We start from the raw sequence: 20,758 nt of genomic DNA, 5'->3' as shown, positions 1-20,758 counted from the left end.
TGAGGTCAGTCTAAAATAAACTGATGTACTTCATCAGGCTGCTCCCAAGGAAGAGTACCGGCCACCAAGTATGTTCATTGACCAGACAGAGCTGAACGTAGTCCACCAGTTCACCTACCTGAGCTGTGTGATATCCTCTGATGCCAAGATCAATAAAGAAATAGACAACAGACTGGCCAAGGCAAACAGCACCTTCAGCAGACTCTATAAATGAGTCTGGCACAATGCCAGTCTCAAGAGAGATACAAAGATCAGCATCTAAAGAGCTGTTGTACTGACCACCCTCCTATATGGCACCGAATCCTAGGTCACCTCTGCCTTCTTGAATGCTTCCATCAGCGCTTCCTCTGCACCATCCTCAATATCCACTGGAGTGACTTCATCACCAACAATGAAGTCCTCGAACAAGCAGGGATCACCAGACTTTGAGGCCACGATCATGAAGATACAGCTACACTGGGCAGGGCACATGTCCAGGATGGTGGATTATTGCCTGCCAAAGACTGCACTGTATGGTGAGCTGTCCACTGGTCACCATGATAGAGGGGCACTTCAAAAGACATATAAAGACTCCTTGAAAAAGACCCTCACCACCTGTGGCATCGATCACCACCAATGGGCATCACAAGCTGCTGACTGTGAAAGCTGGTGATGTACAGTTCACCGGGCCACTGAAACTTTTGAACAAAACAGATGGACAACCTTGGAGGAAAAACGATGGCAAAGAAAAAAACCGGGAACCATCAATATCACCCACCACAAGCCAGGCATTTCCCTGCAGCCTCTGTGGATGGACCTGCCTGTCACATATTGGGCTCTTCAACCACCAGCATTCATGCAATAGATGTGGACATCCCCCTTCCTAAAATCTTCGCAAGCGAAGTCAAGCCAACACATTTGTGTGTTTGATTTGATCATTGGGTCCATTCGTTTTTTTGTGGAAATATTCTACCAGTGCAAGTGTGGACATTCCTTCTCATTGGTAACTTGCAATTTATGTTTATTATAATACATGCATACTACCAGTCAGGCAAATATCATAATAATATAGAGTTGTTCCACCATGGTACATTAATCTGGGTCATCTAATATGCTGTTTTATTTACATTTATGCACTTTGATTGACAAAGATTTTTTATACGAACAGAAAGAGGGAAAGTCAGATAAACTTTACAAATTATAAGTATGCAGCAAAACAGTTTTGATATGTACCGATAACAACATTAAGTACTGTGATAATATTACATTCCAGGCTATATTATTGAAATTTGATTGAAAACTTGACAGGCCTTAATGCTGGGATGCTCTGTCATAAAGTTTGTTCAAATTGGTTGTATCTGAGAATTTAAAAATGGTAAATGCTGACAAAATATAGAAAGTAGCTGAAAAATACATGATGTATGATGTATGAACAAAGATGATAGCCACATATCAATGTGTAGTCATATGGCAAAAATCAGATTAAGTTTATTTGAAAATCACATTGTATTAAATTAAAAATAGTCTACTCATCAAATGTTTAACACAAATATTTCTCAGATAAGAGCAGGCCTGTCAAAATGATGACAAACTGAAACTTGTCTTAAGGTAGTCCAATTTTGTAAAATCAATGCTTGCTGTGGAGCTTGAAATGATGTAATCATTAGATCATGTCATCAATATGACATCAATTTTCACTTACGTGTTATAAACTCTGGGAGAGATGAGACATAACCTGACGTGGCTGTTTCTTCTGTCCCTTATCAAACAATGACCAAGAATATTTTTATACAGTTTTATTAACTGCATTAACAGCCCAATCAAAAGAAAATATTAAAGCAATGAAACATATCTGAGACCTTGACCTGCATTAAAGCAATGAAACATATCTGAGACTTTGACCTGCATTAAAGCAATGAAACATATTTAAGACCTTGACCTGCATTAAAGCAATGAAACATATCTGAGACCTTGACCTGCATTAAAGCAACAAAACATATGAGACCTTGACCTGCATTAAAGCAATGAAACATATATGAGACCTTGACCTGCATTAAAGCAATGAAACATATGAGACCTTGACCTGCATTAAAGCAATTAAACATATCTGAGACCTTGACCTGCATTAAAGCAATGAAACATATCTGAGACCTTGACCTGCATTCAAGCAATGAAACATATCTGAGACCTTGACCTGCCATCAACCTGCAGTGCAGGTTTTCTATTTGCAGAAAACCAATGAAAACTCAATAATTATGCCATACTAGAAACTTCACTATCCAACATATACTTTTCTTTGTGTATTATGTAAGAGAAGTCTGTGGTCTTCAATTGGTGCAAATTTGATTAATTTTTAAATACTATTTGGCTGTTGCTTTATGTGAATAAATATTCAACCAGGAATGTTTGGATCTTTAGCTATGACAGAATATCCATTTTTGAGAAGTTTAAATGTTACAATTCACAAGCGATCAACATCAAGGGATCACCAGAAAAAGCAAATGTTTAAGTAAATTATGTTTCTCCAAGAATACAATTATGTTAGGAATATTAGCTTGATACCTCGCAAATCCAGCCCTACTAAAAGACACAAATTGTCTTTACTGGTCTATCTCAACAGACAAGAGGCAATAACTCTTGCCCATTACCACTGCTTGCCACCAGTAGGATCTGACCTCTACCTCGGGTATCCTTCCAGGTAATGATGACGTGATTCCCCATGTGAATGATAACCTGTTCCCCTAATTACATAAGCAAAACAACCTTGGGTCATTTGACCTGTGATCTTTGGGGACCCAAGTAGCTGAGTGGTCTAAAGCGCTCCAGATCACTGCCATCTCACCTCTGTCTGCGTGGGTTCGAGTCCAAGGCTCGGCTAGTGTGAGTATGTGGGAAAAGCCTGCCAGTAGCTTCTTGTGGGTCGGTGGTTCTTCCCTGGGTTTTACAGGGTTCTTCCTCCACCAGTTATACTGGCCGCCATGTATAGCCTATCTTGTGCTGAAAAATGGCGTTAAACCCTATAACAACAACAACAACCTGTGATCTTTAAATATGGTTAAGAAGACAAACACTGAAATCTTACATAAAAAAATTGCACTGGTGAATCAAGCAAAGCTGTGTTGATTGTTTTAGTTGGGTCTAGAGAACATCTGCACGGCTGCCACCGGACCTACCAGATTAAAAAATTTGAAAAGGGTGACTCTGCATGCCAGCCAACATCTTCTATTATATCTCGGGTCGAAACATTATGTTTGAACACATGGCTCATACAACATGGCTCAAACCTCATGAGTGGTAATCTTCATGAGGCGACTTGTGAGACCTCAGAATATGCTGAGCGTATAACCCACTTCAGCAATGAAGCAAGGGGATGATAACCTGTTTCCTGACTTTCACTGCAAGGAAGAGGTGTTTGTGTGTGTTTGTGTTTGTGTGTCTCTGTGTATTTCATGTAGTACATTGAAAGCATGAAGAAGATCAAGCATGCTGCTCATGACCTGTCTATGGAAGAGAGCAAATGAATGAAAGTGATTGATTACCAACAAACAGTAACCTATTTTTGGCTACAAAGCCTGGCTGTGTCAAGAAAAACAATGAACAATTTGGTCTGAAATGAAGACAGTTTGGGTTGACGGAAAGGGCATGTAGCTCGCTTACCCTGCATGTGGAAGCTAAAGCTATCAGGAAGCATGATTTTCATGATAGTAACATTAGCCTTTGGTAGTGTTTGGGACCAACTGTTTCTACTCAAAGAGCCAGAGAAAATTTTCAGCCAGTTGAGTGATTAAGGCACTCAGAGGGATGATGCTATTGATCTGGCACCAGTCACTGAAAACATGTAACTTTCCATGCCACTTTCCCTCATGTAACTTTAGAGTGAAGAGCCTTCTTGCTCTCAAGATTCTCTCCACAACTGAATGTTTAAACTGTCTCACAAGGCTGCAGAAGAAGATGGTCCAAACAGGGAGGAAACACCCATGACTGTGGTTGCTAGGGAAGATTTGGGATGGCTGGAATCTTCCTAGGCAGATCTATCACTACATCAAGTAAATCAGTAACACAGGACTTGTCCCATCTGAGAGGGGCTGTTAGGGATCATCTTGCATTTCTGACCCCATAACTTCTGGATTATTTTTGGTGCCAAGACATTGGAAGGGTAGGCAAATGCATCCATGGCCCAATCTTCAGGGTCTGGTACTGAAGAGACTAAGGTATGTAATTTGTGATTCCACCTGCTTGCTAAAAGGTCAATCATTGGACGCACCCAGAGTGTGCAGATCCAAGTGAAGACTGATTGATGAAGAGACCATTCCGTATGAATGACTTGACCTCTCCTGGATAGATTATTGGCCAAGATGTTGAGTCTGCTGGGAATGTGTCTGATTCATACATTGATATGAAGATTGTTGTAGAAACTGCCAAATCTGAACACATAGGTCAGGTGATTTGGTGCACCCCTGTTTGAGGAGATAGGTCACCACCACTGAGTTGTTGGACGTAATGAGGACCTAAGAGTTATCTTTCCAGAAAGTGAAAGGCATTGATGACAGCCTTCATTTCAAGAAGGTTGATGTGTAGAAGCCGCTCTGCTGGCTCCCACATGCCACTGAGAGTCCAGCAACAGGTAGGCACCTTGACCGTATGTACCAGCATCAGTATATACCATTATTTCCACTTGGGGCTTCTCCAGAGGATCCCATGGTCAGTCAACCTGAGTTATGCCACAACATGGAAATGATCATATCCTTCATTCACCTTGGTGCAAGCCATGTCATTTGTAAGGGGCACATGCAAAGATGGCTGAGCGGGATCAAGTCTGCTACTGCATTGACTATTCAAAGGAGTTGCAAGAACTCTCTCACAGAAATCCCAGTCCTGTTGGAAATGGACTTGACAAATGCAATGATCCTGATTACGTAAACATAAGGAAGTCACACCAGATTCATGTTGGTGAAAAACTCAATACCCAAAAAGGCAAAAAGCTAGCATGGGCGTAGGTCAGATTTTTCCCATTTCACTAGAAAACCTTGAAGACATAGAGGTGAGAAATCATTTCTGCCTTGGAGTACAACTTACCGTATGTTTCTGGAGTATGTCACTCAGGTACACTGCCATCATAGTAAATGAAGCCAACCAGAATAGGGTGACAATGCGATTCATAACTTGGAAAAAACCCAAAGGATGATGTTGAGGCCAAAGGACTTGAACTGATAAATCGCATCACATTAAGAAAAATGAAGTAATTTCAAAAAGTGGTATGGAGAGGGACATGAAAATATGCGTCAGTCAGATCAATACTGAGGGCATACTCGTCCCTTTGCATGGAGAGTGGGTTTGACCTAACCTTCTCCATCTTGAATTTCAGTGGGGCAATGGACTGATTGAGGTGACTAACATCAATGATCAGCATCAACTTGCCATTCAAATAAGAATGAGCCTTGAATAAATCCCCAGTGATTGTGGCCTTTGCACCATCTCCACCTCCAGCTGTTTCATGAGTGGCAATGTTAATGGATAGGAGGCTTGAAGGCAGAGAAATCTGGTTTCTCACTGCTTCTGTATGACTGCCTCCTAGGCTGGTAAAACTGTTGTATCCTGGCATTGGGTTGGGACAGATATTGGTACACATCTGACAGAAAAGATTTCTTGTCCCAAGGCCACTTAATGTCCCTTTGCACTGTCAGGGGCTGAGTTTTTACAAACACCTGCATGGGCTGAGTTGTCATTTGGAGGGGCAGTTCCAGAGCTGCCCGACTCCAAACTCTTTTGATTCTTCCTCCAAAAGCATTGGTGACCCATACAGGGTCATCCATAAAGTGAGGGTGTGATGAGGTTTGAGTAACATGGACAGCAGACATACCACACATTGTATGGGGTCTAATTTGGCAGAAGCTGTCAAAGCATTGGCCTTGGTAAGGTGGGTTGACCAGTTAATCACCCTAGCAATCCTGGCCATCGCCTCCCAAGCATGGCTATTGCTGGATTTCTCCTAGAGTCTGAAAATTGCCAACAAGGCCAAATCTAAAGTTGAAGAAGTAGCAACTATGTTCTTAACTAGCTCTGATGTGAATGGAACACACTTTGTCCACTTTATAAAAGCAGTGGAACGAACAGATGAACATTTGCTATATTCTTGTCAAGGGCCAGAAGATCAGTACTGATGGCATCTGAGTTTTATACCAGCAGGATGAAAATGTTGTTGGAACGTGGCTTTCTAAGAAGAACACTTATAGTTCACAGGGTCACCAATACTACCTGCAAGCTGCTCACTGACCTCCTTAATTCTAGCCATTTGGGGAAGAAGCCATAAGGATGGCATATCTCCTCATCACTGAGAATTACTGATTCTTTAACGTTTTAGTCTTGAATAGCAGTAGGGGATGGAGGGCATTCTAATGGAGTCAACACCCTACAAATGTCCTCAATGGCAGCTTTAAAACTAAAATTCAATCTGTTCCATGGTCGGATCTGAGTATGGCTGATTTGAAGGAGTTACATCACATTCACTAAATGTTGAGTCCCAATCTGGGTCCGCTTGCAGCCCTGGAGAAGGCATACCAGGCAGCACCGAGGACTCAATTCCATCCCCTTAGAAAAAGTCACTAGCTCTCACTTTGTGAGCCAACAGTGAGCATACAGAAGTCTGGCACAACCAGATTTCTGCCAGCTGGTATGCCCACCAGATGGTCAACCTGGATGCTAGCGGTATAGACGGTGGTCACCAGTACCTGCCGTTCATAGCAAGAGAATGTTGCTAATAGTATGGCTAGATGGATGGATCTGTCGCTAAGATCCTCGTAAAACATAGTTGGCTGGACCCATATTGGGATGGTCGGATGGCTGGTGACATCCTGACTTACAGGCCTGAAGGTCATGCTCATGTGGGGAGTACTTACACTGATTAGGCTGCCAAAAACTGGGGACACTCCCCCAATGAGTCAGAATCACCAACAACAAACCTCATGTTGTCTTCCTCGACTTATTTCATCTTTCCTTCTTATGCACTCTGAACTTTGCATTTCATGCATTTGGTAGACATATCTCATGAAATGATACAAGAAGAGAAGAAAAAAAGCATAGATTTGCAATTCAGCATGTTACTAACTAGCTAATACTGTAGCCCAGAGTTTCTCTGACCACGTAATACACACACTGCATGTCATGGATGATATACACTTAGTATATACAAACTAAGAGACATGGTAGACTTCCATGCTCTGAGTTCCAATTACAGCATTTAGATGGTATTCTGCAGAAATGATACAAGAAGAGAAAACAAACCATAAATTAATAATTCATCATGTTACTAATATACATATTCCCCATTAATAAAATGAAAAAAGTCAGTGCTGCATTCAAAACTTATAGACTCTCCTTTGAACTTATGCATTACAAGTATTTATCTGATATTTCTACTGATGTTAATAACTCGCTAAAACCAACTCTGTTACTAAGGTGCAAACGAAAATAGTCCACTTCAGGCTAACTCGGAATGACCTTGCATGAGGTCAGTGATAGTGTGGTGTGAATTGATCTTAAAAAAATTATGTCCCTACAGGTAAGAAAATTATTCAAATCACTCAAATTTGGCAAAAATCGTAAAAGTAATGTATACAACTAGTAGCAGAATGATTAAACCACACAAAAGATTTAAAGGAACATTGGATGATTCAATTAGAACACAAAAATGGCTTCAGTTGTTGGAAGTTCAACAGTATGATGTCACCAGTAAATTAGTGAAGCTAAAAAGAAGTGACACCTGGTGGTGGCAAGGGGAGGTAATGGGAATGAGTTATTGCCCTTTGTATATTGAGCTGATTTTCAGCATTTGTGGTCACCTTATTGAGTTTTTCTTAATAGGTGAATTTTTACACAAGTTTAATTGCACTTTATACCTGTGGCTTTCTTTGGTCCTAATTTCCAAATCTTTTTGTGTGTTCCTGGAACCTGTTCACTGATCACCACCTGTTTTTTCTCCAAATGGTAAAGTAGCGGGTTCACAAATCTTTTTGCGTCTCCAAATTTGCATTTCCTGCTGATGTCTTTTGCCTCAAGTCCAAGACTTTCACTTTCCAAACACTTTATAATGGAAGAAATTTTATCTGAAAATGGAAAAAAGAAATTCAGCAAAACTCCACAATTACATCAAAACTTGTAAGAAAGTGTACTGACCTAAAAAGAGCGTATCTGGATCAGATACACATTGCACTTCAAAATTACCTTAAATTCTCATGTAAAGAAGACAAAAGACCTCTGTAGAAAACCTGAAATCAAACATTAATGCATACCTTAATGGCAAAATATGATAAGTTTGGTTAATCTCCAATTACTGGTCTCGGCTGAGGTAAAGACATGGATGGATAGATTCATCGATGGTATCAAAGGATACCCAATGCTAATGTTTGAGACATGGATGGATAGATTCATCAATGGTATCAAAGGATACCCAATGCTAATGTGTGAGACATGGATGGACAGATTCATCGATGGTATCAAAGGATACCCAATGCTAATGTGTGAGACATGGATGAATAGATTCATCGACGGTATCAAAGGATACCCAATGCTAATGTGTGAGACATGGATGGATAGATTCATCGACGGTATCAAAGGATACCCAATGCTAATGTGTGAGACATGGATGGATAGATTCATCGACGGTATCAAAGGATACCCAATGCTAATGTGTGAGACATGGATGGATAGATTCATCGACGGTATCAAAGGATACCCAATGCTAATGTGTGAGACATGGATGGATAGATTCATCGACGGTATCAAAGGATACCCAATGCTAATGTGTGAGACATGGATGGATAGATTCATCGACGGTATCAAAGGATACCCAATGCTAATGTGTGAGACATGGATGGATAGATTCATCGGTGGTATCAAAGGATACCCAATGCTAATGTGTGAGACATGGATGGACAGATTCATCGACGGTATCAAAGGATACCCAATGCTAATGTGTGAGACATGGATGGATAGATTCATCGATGGTATCAAAGGATACCCAATGCTAATGTGTGAGACATGGATGGATAGATTCATCGACGGTATCAAAGGATACCCAATGCTAATGTGTGAGACATGGATGGATAGATTCATCGATGGTATCAAAGGATACCCAATGCTAATGTGTGAGACATGGATGGATAGATTCATCGATGGTATCAAAGGATACCCAATGCTAATGTGTGAGACATGGATGGATAGATTCATCGACGGTATCAAAGGATACCCAATGCTAATGTGTGAGACATGGATGGACAGATTCATCGACGGTATCAAAGGATACCCAATGCTAATGTGTGAGACGTGGATGGATAGATTCATCGATGGTATCAAAGGATACCCAATGCTAATGTGTGAGACATGGATGGATAGATTCATCGACGGTATCAAAGGATACCCAATGCTAATGTGTGAGACATGGATGGATAGATTCATCGATGGTATCAAAGGATACCCAATGCTAATGTGTGAGACATGGATGGACAGATACACTTGTGTTATGTAAATTTAAACTAATTGTTTGTCTGTTAGTTTTAAAATATTTTTTATTTGATTACATGTTATTGTAATGTAATATTGTTTACTGGACTTGATTTTTTAAAGAATTAAGTTCAGTTCTGTTTGACTTGATTGATTTTTTACAATTTATTTCATTGATGTAAATAGCTAACAATAAAAAGATTGTATCTAGTTGCTACCTTAAAACCAGGGACAGATTTAATAAACAACTTTTTTTTTATTTTTCTAATATTCTTTCTCAGAGAAAGAATCATTAAGTTGAGTCAAGGTCATACCTGGACTCTGTGTTATGTGATTTTGGATTTTTAATGTAGCTTTAAAAAAATTTCAGTCATTTCGCTACGATGTCTGCAATGTGGCAGTTTATAGTATGTCTAGCACTGGGGCATCATGCCACAGACATGTAGCATGATGTCCCACCCAGTCACATTATCCTGACACCAGGCCGACCAGTCCTAACACTAACCTCTTAATGCTGAGTACCAAGCAAGGCAGCTGTTAGAACCATTTTTGTAAGTCTTTGGTATGATTCGACTGGGGATCTAACCTGCAACCTACCGCATCCAAGGTGGATGCTCTAACCACTAGGCCACCAGAGCAGTACCTGGACTATGTGACCTGTGTGTGTGATTTGGAATTTTAACGTAGCATTAACAATTTTTCAGTCATATCGCTATGATGTCTGCAGTGTGACAGCTTGAAGTGATGTCTAGCACTGGGGCATCATGCCAGAAACATGTAGCATGATGTCCCGCCCAGTCAAATTATCCTGACACCAGGCCGACCATTCCTAACACTAACCTCTTAATGCTGAACATCAAGCGAGGCAGCTGTAAATACCATTTCTGTAAGTCTTTGGTATGGCTCAGCAGATGATCGAACCCATGACCTCCCGCATCCGAGGCGGATGCTTTAACCACTAGACCACCGGAGCGGTACGACTACATGACAAGAGGCACATGTTAATTAGCAAACAAACTTCTATTTTTTCCCATCTGTGAATCTGCTGTACATTTTAGTTAGTCTTAAAACTGATATTATATAAGAATTATATGTCGTGCGTTAAAACTTGAGAAGACAAGTTGTTTTATGTTGTGTCCAGTTTGGGGCTGAATTTTTATTTTCTGAATTCTATCGATTATTTTCCCTGGGAAATACAAAAGTGCTCTAAATTAATTCTTGGACAAAGACATTTACCGGAATTTATACGGAATTCAAAAACTGGAATAATATTTTCTGTGATTCAAGAAGAGACTGTTGATACATTAGTACAACACTGACTACTGCATACGTCATCGCCTTCCATCTTGGATTTTCACCGGGATTTGAACTGTGCTTCACTCAGAACTTTTCATTGGTAGGACTTGTGATTTTAAATTCTTGGATTATCTTTGGATTTAATTCGCAAAACCATAAGTTCTTTTTTCTCATTTTTCACTTTGTGGTCTAGGTAAATAAATTTTTTGTTAAATTTTACAAAGCTTGCTGTCTTCGCTCTTTTCTGTTACTTATTTTAGGAGCATAGACTCGTAGCACTAGTAAAACCTGTCTTGATGGACCACCTGTCTTGAGAGACTAGGTTCTTCATGCATAGTGCGTGAACTTAAAATTCCTGATTTGGCAAAACTTCCGAAATTTGCTCACTATTACTTGCAATCAAATCATGGCATCAACATTTCACTAATAAAAAACACTTAAAAAACTGAGCTTCAATGTTGACAGCTTTTTCATGAAACAAATGTGTCAACTTTTAAAACAACAGGAATCTTGTTTTGTTGTGCAAAAGCCATTGTTTGCTGGTACATAATGTGGCATAAAAGTACACAATGTATTGAAACCACATCGAGCTGTTTTTCACCACCTTTCAGATATTGGTCACCCTGAAAATAAAGGTAATTTATACCAAAAAGCAGAACAACTTCGTTAGAAAATTATTTATTGACAATTATTCCCAACATGATTATAAAATGAGTCTTCAGCCATTAAACAGTGTGCTACCACCCCCACCCTACCCCCATGATCTTCTCAATGTCCAGATGGGATAGCACTTTTTTTTCTCCGAGGTCACTCAGTAACTTGTGCCCTTGCTTATATCGTGGGCCCATTGTGCATGAGTTATCAAGGGAGAGGTATATTAAGCCCATATCAGGTACATCTGGTTCCTTCTTTCTTTCAAGTAGTGCAGTGGAGAAGTGTATTGAGTTGACTATAATCAGGACAAGAACATTATGATGGTGGGCTGATGATGGTTTGTTTGGCTGCTGAGAGACTCTCAACGTTAAGTTGTAAAACTCGTAGGGACGGTCCGATGGCTTGAAAGTCTGTGGACACTGGCATGTCGGGGGCTGCTCTTGGTAGTGGCATGTAAACGGGATTCATTGCTGGATTCGGTTTGCAAGTTGAATCCTTTGTTTCCACAGCCTCGGGCTGAGCCTTGATGGGGAGTGCAACGTGAACTCAGATCCATGCTTCCAAAGCCTGGCAAAGATTCACACCATGCAGCGAGTTATCAGCAGGTCTCCTTGCTTTCAGTCTGTTTTAAGGTACTGGAGCGCCTGATTCTCCAAAGAATTGGTCCTGACTTGGAGAATATTATAACTGTTGAGCAAGCAGGCTTCAGGCATGGCCATAGCACTTGCAATCAAGTCCTTGCCCTGACTACATTTGTTGAAAACGGGTTTCAGAGGAACCTTAAAACTGGAGTTGTTTTTCTGGATATAACAGCAGCATAAGACACGGTCTGGCATGTAGGGCTGCTCTTTAAAATTTCCAGAGTATTGCCTCACTGGATAGTTGAGACTATTGAACTGTTCCTTCACTACAGGTGCTTCAGAGTGCACATCAGAGAGAGATACAGCTCATGGAGGCATCAGACTAATGGACTCCCACAAGAGTCTGTTCTCTTGCCAAGTTTGTTCAATGTCTATAGTAATGACTTATCTGTAACACTGTCACACAAGTTCAATTATGCAGATGACATTGCTCTCAGGGCCCAAAGTTGCTCATTTACTGAGCTTGAGCTTGTAATTCTATATCCTCCAGGCAAGAACCTGAAGGATATGATGGACTTCAAGAAATGGCATATACAGCCAAGCGCAACAAAGACAGTCTCCAGCATCTTCCACCGTAACAATGCAAAAGCGAACCGTGAGCTTTGCATCCTCCTCAATGGGCAGCAAATAAAACACAACCCAACACCAACATACCTTGGTGTGACTCTGGGCAGATCATTGACATTCTACAATCACCTGAAGAAAACTGCAGCAAAACTTAGCATTCAAAACACCCTACTCCGCAAACTGGCTGGCTCAACGTGGGGTGCTAGTGCTCAGACACTCAAGACATCAGCACTGGCTCTCTGTTATTCGACAGCCAAATATTGTGCCCCTGTCTGGGCTCAATCGTCCCATGCCAAGCTAATGATGTCCAGCTCAACACAACAATGTGCATAATCTCTGGAACACTATGTCCTACTCCTTTACCATGGCTGCCGGTACTCAGCAACATTTCTCCTCCACATCTCCTTTGCCAGGAAGCAACCACAAAAGTGTCAGCTAAGGTCTATGCCAGTGAGAAACTTCCACTGTAGATGGACATCACCTCACACCCAGCAGTCCATTTGACTTTGATACACCCAATCTGGCAGGGTTTGATGCCGGAGGATATGACAGCTATTTCGGCATGGAGTGTCGAGCGGTCTTCAACAGATGTTGTAAACCACTCTCTTGTAGTTGAGCCATCTGTCTGCCCTCCTGGTTTCAACCTTCCGTGTCATATGTGGACCACAATTAACTACTTTAGGACACGACAGGGTCGTTGTGCAGTCAACCTTGTCTGATGGGGCCAGGCCACTAATTCTTCTTGTTGCTGTGAAGCTCTTCAGACCATGTCACACTTTGTGAACAAATGTCTACTGACAAAGTTCCCTGGTGGACTGCAGGCTCTGCACCTTGCTGACGATGACATTGTTAAGTGGCTGAGCATGCAATGCACATGATAATAATAATAAGTACAAGAACAAGAAACTTCTGCAACTCACTCATCCCAAGGACGAGTGCTTGGGAATTGTTTTCCTGAGCCCTGTGAATTTTCTTATTTATACTTCTAAGTATTTAAAAAGGCTTATTGTCCCTTTTATCTTCAAAGCATTTTATTCATTTTGATGACAATTCTAGATAATGCTATAAGGACCAGTTTGATCATGCAGGCATTTTGCATGAAAAATATGGGCCGTTTAAAGCGTAAATGATATCACTTTCAAGTGACCACAACAATTGTATTTTCATAATTTTTCTATTATTCCATCAGTCCATAACTTAAGGACCATTTCAATAATACTTACAGTCAAATCGTAAGGGTTGGTAGGTCTGGACATTTGCCAATTTAAAATGATTGATACCTTAATGCAATAAACTGCCATCTGTGTTATCCAATTCTTATTACACTTTGCTTATCAAAACTGAATTATTCTAAATTGGACTGACTATAATATAAAAATTGCTAAATACTAAAAAAGTAATTCTGTATATTAAAATATTACATTTATGCCATATTTAACTAAGGTGGATGCCATGAAACCATGTCAGTGTCAAAATGTCAGTGTCAACATGTCAGTGTCAACATTAATAAACCAAATTTATTTGTTAATGCAGACTGAATTCACATAACCAATGAATCAAAATGGAGACAGCCTTAAATGAGCTCCCACTTAAAAAATTGCATATATTTCTAAATTAATTTATACTTTTTAAGAACTGTACCAAATTTTATGACTTAAATGAGTGATATCAGAATATTCAGCCATTAAAAATATTAATCTCTGACAAAGGTCATGAGATGATGACAATATATATTCATTACTGGATGCTTTTTTTAAAATCTGACTCTTCAAAAAAGTTATATTAACAATTTCTGAATACTTTTTAAATAATCTGGTTTTGTACAACAAACAAATATATAATAATTTCACATATGTAATTATGCTGAAAGATGAATATTTCAAAACAAGTCAATTATTATACAAGTCTATAGGATTCTGGAAGTGGGAAGTCATGTATAGTCATAACATAGTGGCATAACTAATTATGGATACCAAAAACAGTTGAGGGGTCCCAAGCAATCATTAAAAATTTTGTTTTACTGTAACAGTAGAACATCTGATTACGACAAATCTGTGTAACTTACCAATATTTTCTTGAACACCTGGGTCACTGACCTGGACACACTGGAGAGGCTTTCTTGTTTCTATTTCCAGGTTACTGGAACCTAAAAAGGAAACAAAAACATAATTATAATGTTAAAATAAACCTCATTGAAAATATTGGAAAAAATAAGCCAATATGATCACATTAAAGAACAAGTGCCTGTAAACTAATTACTGTAAGTAAACCCATAGAATAAAAAATAACCACTGCAGCAAAAACTGCCATACAATCTGGTTAAGACATATTTTTGGTTATAATATTCTCTTGTAAGTGCCCCTGCCTCTGTATTCATAAATCATAAGAAAAGCAGATATAAGTCCACGGGCCACATAATCCCCCATCTGTTCCAAATTAACCAGAAATGTATTCACAGGCCACATAATCCTCCATCTGTTCTAAATCTAACCAGAAATGTATTCACAGGCCACAGAATCCCCAATCTGTTCTAAATCTAACCAGAAATGTATTCACAGGCCACATAATCCCCCATCTGTTCCAAATTAACCAGAAATGTATTCACAGGCCACATAATCCCTCATCTGTTCCAAATTAACCAGAAATGTATTCACAGGCACATAATCCCCTATCTGTTTCAAATCTAACCATAAATGTATTCTCAGGCCACATAATCCCCCATCTGTTCCAAATCAAACCATGAATGTATTCACAGGCCACAGAATCCCCCATCTGTTCCAAATCTAACCAGAAATGCATTCACAGGCCACAGAATCCCCCATCTGTTCCCAATCTAAATGAGTGGAACAAGCTGAAGAGAGCAATAACTCTGCAAGAATGTATTTGCAAAATAATAAATGTATGCACAATTGAAAAAAGAAGGAAACACAAAAAAGGGAGAAAAAAAACACTGCATGAAGACACAAAACACAAAATGTCCAACAATTTTTTATATTTGAAAGTCCTAGACAGCCATGGTTGAAAACTTGGACTTCGTAAAAAAACTGTGGAACTGGTTTTATCATTTATGGTGCATTTAACTCATAAAAATGGGATTATCTCTAAACAAGAGGTCCAAGCTGACTTGATATCACTCATCTGGTTTACATAATGTAACAGCCCATTTCATTAAGCAGGTTTATGCAATATTGTAAAAACACTAACCTATTCAAATGTCTCACACACTTTATATCATGCTGATTTTACCTATTAAACTAAAATCTGATAAAAATTCTTTCAATAAGATAATGATATAATTAATAGGCACAGTCTCTAACTTATAACTTCATTCATTATTATGATCCTTATGATATTAACCAACTTAAACAGTTTTATTGGAAATGGGTGACAAATACAGTCTCTAGATCTAGAGGTTCCAAGCTCTACCAAAAATATACAACATCTTCTTTTAATATGTGAGATCTCACTTATTAAAGAGACTTCTGAATTTATTTTCACCATCTCCCAATACTGTTGCAAGCAATAAAATGTAATGGCTGAGCTAGGTCCTGATAATACTACACTGAAGTATGGCACCAGGGATGAGTATGCTTCTTATCAGCTGACTAAGGAGGGGGAGAATGGAGTAACTTGAACTCTTGATTTCTTTTCAATCATAACACAAGATGATTCACTTATTAAGAAAGATTTAATAAAGTCAGTTCATGACCATGACAGTCTTGTTGTTTTTGTACTAAGCCAAAATACTATAATTGTCTTGAGGTACAATATGGTATATGATAATTTCACACAAGGTCAGGGTACACATTAGCACTATACTATTAGTTCATTATATTATTACTTCTTTTGATGATAGAAAATTAGTAAGATTTACCATATTTGGATTTGGTTGCAATAAAGTTTACTACAGAAGAAAAAAGTATGACTTGACTGTAACTGTGAAATGTAAAAATCTGCAAGGAAAACACTTGCTTGACTTTACACTTCAACTATAGCATAATACTTATTTGAAGTGAATTGATATAGATGAAAGTAACTTGGCTGTCAGGTTGGTGAGGAAAACACTCACAATGACTTAGACAACTAGTAAATTATAAAACAGAAACATATGGTAACTTATGTTTTATAGATTGCTAGAATAATGAAGTATTGTTGAATTAAATTTAGAATGTCAAGTCCATGAGGAAAACACTCACAATGACTTAGAACTTTTATTTCCCTAAGAACTTTGTTGGACTTAAAATTTAAGAAAAGGGATTATAAAACTGTAATGTAGAGAAACTTCTCTGTATGTCTTTAGCTTCATAAAACTAATTAAATAATGAAAAAAAATAAAAGCATTGGTCTGTGAGGACAACGCTCACGTGACCATATAAATGAATTTCAAATAACAAAGGATATAACAATATCTAGTTTGCCTGCAAAAATAAATTAGAAATGACTAGAATGCATATAATTTGGACGAGAGAAAGGAATTTTAAAAAAATAAATAAATAACTTAAATAAAAATTGATTTGTACTTAAACTTTAACAAAAATTTACTGCCCAAAATATTGCCTAAAGTTACATAACTCTATTATAATCTAAACAATACAAAAATAAAATAAAAACAAAACTCACAATAACTGTGATGTACCTAGTTTTATAGCTGCTAGCTGACTGAACCTCCACAAACAGCCCACAAAGCCTTAAATACTTCTGACAAAACCCACAACCAACAGAGCCCACAAAACCTACAAATCCAACAATGCCCACAAAACCCACAGTTCTAACAAAACCCACAACCAACAGCCTACAAAACCCACAGTTTTTGTTGGAATATTCACAAGCATGAGCTAGTGTTGCATGTGTATATTTAGTCAATTTTCACAATGATTATTTATAGAAATTACCAACTTGATACTATACACATTGCTACATTGCGATTTTATTGCTCCAAGAAAAGAAAATCAGTTTTGTATTTTGCGGCACATACCATGTTTTGCTGTCGCTCATAGCAATGGTTCGGAAACTGTGTTATGCACTCTTACAATATTACTGAGGTAGACCGCATGACAGGGAGTCAACATGTGCATGTACCAAAGAATTAAAGCAGAGAAAAACCAAACTTAAATGTGATGATGTATACAAATGAAACATCAAGGGCTATAAACACACTGAGTATGTATCGTACAGTCTTAAACGGTTTAACTAGAAATAGTCATTAATCAAATTATCAAGGATACCAGCCGCCGGCATTGATACTCCCTATTTTTAATATATACCCATTGGTGTGGTATGGGTTGTTTTTAATATATATTCATTGGTATGGTATGGGTTGTTTTTAATATACACTCATTGGTATGGTATGGGTTGTTTTTAGTATACACTCATTGGTATGGTATGGAGTGATAATGAAATATTTGCTTTTTATTTTGATATCCTATATTTAATTTCCAACTGAAAAAATATTACATGAAATCTCAGCATGAAGATATGTTTTAGGTGTAGATGTGGTGGTCCCCTTCCTTAACAAAAGAAGGTTCTAAAAACAAAACCCACACAATGCCAAAGCAGTCTGCGACCATGGTAATGAGAAAGAGCATGTGTGGTTTGTATGCTAATCACATGCACAAAGTATTTTTTTCCAATATACATGTATGAACAACATTAGGTTTAACAGGAAATAATAATAATAATAATAATAATAATAATAATAATAATAATAAAGACAACTTTATTTAGAGAAGGTAACTCAATTAATTACAGAACTAATCTACCTTGAGGCCTTCTATCTGTTATGTACAATATATACAGTATATACAACATGATGTGAAGAGTCTGGCTTCACACTAAATAATTAAGTAATTTTAAAATTCAAAGTATCAAGCCTGTAACACATGCACAGGCATCAGTGAAAACATAAACATATATAAAACATAAAATTCAGTTATTAAAATGATGCAAAATTACAGAAAAGCAGGCTGTATTTTTTGTACTAGAACTGTTCAATTTTCTAAAGATTTCATCCATTAAGACACTGATTGTGAAAAGATGAAATGCTAGGAGCCTGCCTTATGTCACTGGGAATGTTGTTCCATACCAGTGGACCAGTATATTGAAAACTTTTTTTAAACAATTGCTTCTTTGGCTTTGGTGTAATGTAATTTTTACTTCTTATGGACCTTAAATTTGGAGTACCATCAGCATCTCTTTGGTGAAAGATATTGCTTAGATACACAGGAATGGCTTTTCTGGATACTTTATAAATCAATTTGACCTTTCTAAGAAATATTCTTTCATGTATTGTTAAAACCTTTATATTATTCATTGCATCCTGAAAATTGTCTATACTTTGATCTAGAATTAAATGGCAAGCCCTCTTTTGGAGTCTTAAAAGTGTTGTTATGTTTGAATTAAAGGCACTACCCCAAATTACATTACAGTAGTCCAGATATGGCTGAATATAACTTTTATAAAATATGACCCTTTACTGAAGAGGAATGTATGTTTTGATTTTCCTCAGTAGCCAAAGATAAGAATTAACCTTTTTTGAAATATGTTTAATGTGAATAGACCAAGTAAGATTGTTATCTACGAATACACCAAGAATTCTATCTTGAGAGGTCATAGTGAGGCTCACGTTGTCAAATAGAACCTGGAGTTTGTCGCTACCTAGCCTTGCTCATTTTTGTTGTGTTGTAACTAGTAGGGCTTTCATTTTTTCTGTATTTATGATCATACTGTTTTCCTTGCACCATACTTGAAGTCTGTTGAGAGCATCTTGTAAGTTATTTTCAAGTACCATCTTGGTTTTACCAATCTCAGACAGTGTAGAATCATCTGCATAGAGGTCAGTGGAAGAAATTAAAGTTCCAATCTTAAGAGGAAAATCGTTGATAAATAGAATGAATAACAGAGGTCCAAGGATAGAGCCTTGTGGTATTCCACAATTAATATTTTTACTTTCAGAAAGTTGACCATTTAAAGATAATTTTTGCACTCTATCGGTTAAGTAAGAAGTAAACCAGTTAGGGAGTTTTCACTGCATTGATAGATTTTTAGTTTTTCAAGCAAAATTGCATGGTCTACAAGATCAAAAGCTTTACAAAAATCAACCATAATTATGCCTACCATTTCTCCTTGATCTAATGCTTTCAGCCATTTATCAATCAAAGATACAAGTGCAGTTTCACAGGAATGATTCTGGCGAAAGCCAGACTGATTATCATAAATAAGATCACAAGTTTTCAAATAGTTGAGAAAAGAATCATGTACATGTTTTTCTAGTAATTTGCAGAGACAAGGAAGGATAGAGATGGGTCTGTAGTTATTTACATCATCTTTTGTTCCTGTTTTATGCAATGGTATAACACTGTCAGTTTTCCATGTTTATGGAAATTTATTAGACCTAATACTTCCATTGCAAATGAAAGCTATACTCTCTACAATTGCAGGTGCAGCTACCTTTAGTGGCCTTGGTCCAATCATATCAAGTCCTGCAGCTTTACAATCATCCATTTTTTAAAATATATTTCAACACAAATTTGGGACTCATTTCAGGAATTTCAAACTTTATATTGTTTGGTAGTCTTTTAGCACAAAAATGTTTGAGTTCCAGATGATCAGATGAAGTTCTGGGTTCTTTAAGTTTTTCAGCAATTTGAACAAAACAGTTGTTTTGAGATGTCAGTTGGATTATCAGTATAAATGCCCTCATGATTGAGGGATAAAATTTCAGCTTTACTCTTATATTTGCCTGCACCAAACCCTGTAAACACTTTCCAGATAGCTTTGGGATTATTTTGGTTTTCATCCAGCACTTTTTTTATAGTGCGCTTGTTTGGCTTGATGTATCATTTTATTAACTTTATTCCTTCAAACTCTATATTCAGTTTATTTCCTACTGATTTTAGGTGGTCTCTTTGCTTTATTGCTTCTAAAATTTCTGGGGAGATCTCCAGCCTGGCTGGTGGTCTTTCTTTATCCTGTGTGTTTTTAAAGGATGAAGAGATCTGTCCAAGTATTTAAAACATCATCAGTATCTTCAAAGATATGGACTGTATTCCATGGAATCTGTTTCACATCTTCTAGGAATTTAACAGTATCAAAGTTTTGAAAGGATCTTTAAGTAATGGATTTAT

The 20,758-nt window shown here is 37.9% G+C and overlaps 1 protein-coding gene across 1 annotated transcript in view; it reads right to left on the bottom strand.

Moving 5' to 3' along the window:
* LOC149775129 (uncharacterized) overlaps positions 1-20,758 on the bottom strand; it is a 68,064-nt gene that overhangs the window by 11,459 nt on the left and 35,847 nt on the right. Inside the window, exons 8-9 of the mRNA XM_089942967.1 lie at positions 14,701-14,781; positions 7,875-8,081 (exon numbers count right to left, since the gene is read on the bottom strand). Of these exons, the coding sequence (XP_089799093.1) occupies positions 7,875-8,081; positions 14,701-14,781 (288 nt within the window). The remainder of the gene's footprint in view (positions 1-7,874; positions 8,082-14,700; positions 14,782-20,758) is intronic.

This window comes from Sinohyriopsis cumingii, chromosome 19 (genome assembly GCF_028554795.1).
Source record: "Sinohyriopsis cumingii isolate HCF-2022 chromosome 19, ASM2855479v2, whole genome shotgun sequence".
Taxonomy (NCBI): Eukaryota; Metazoa; Mollusca; class Bivalvia; order Unionida; family Unionidae; genus Sinohyriopsis; species Sinohyriopsis cumingii.
The sequence above is the reverse complement of the archived record's forward strand: the minus strand, read 5'-3'. Positions and strand labels throughout refer to the sequence as shown.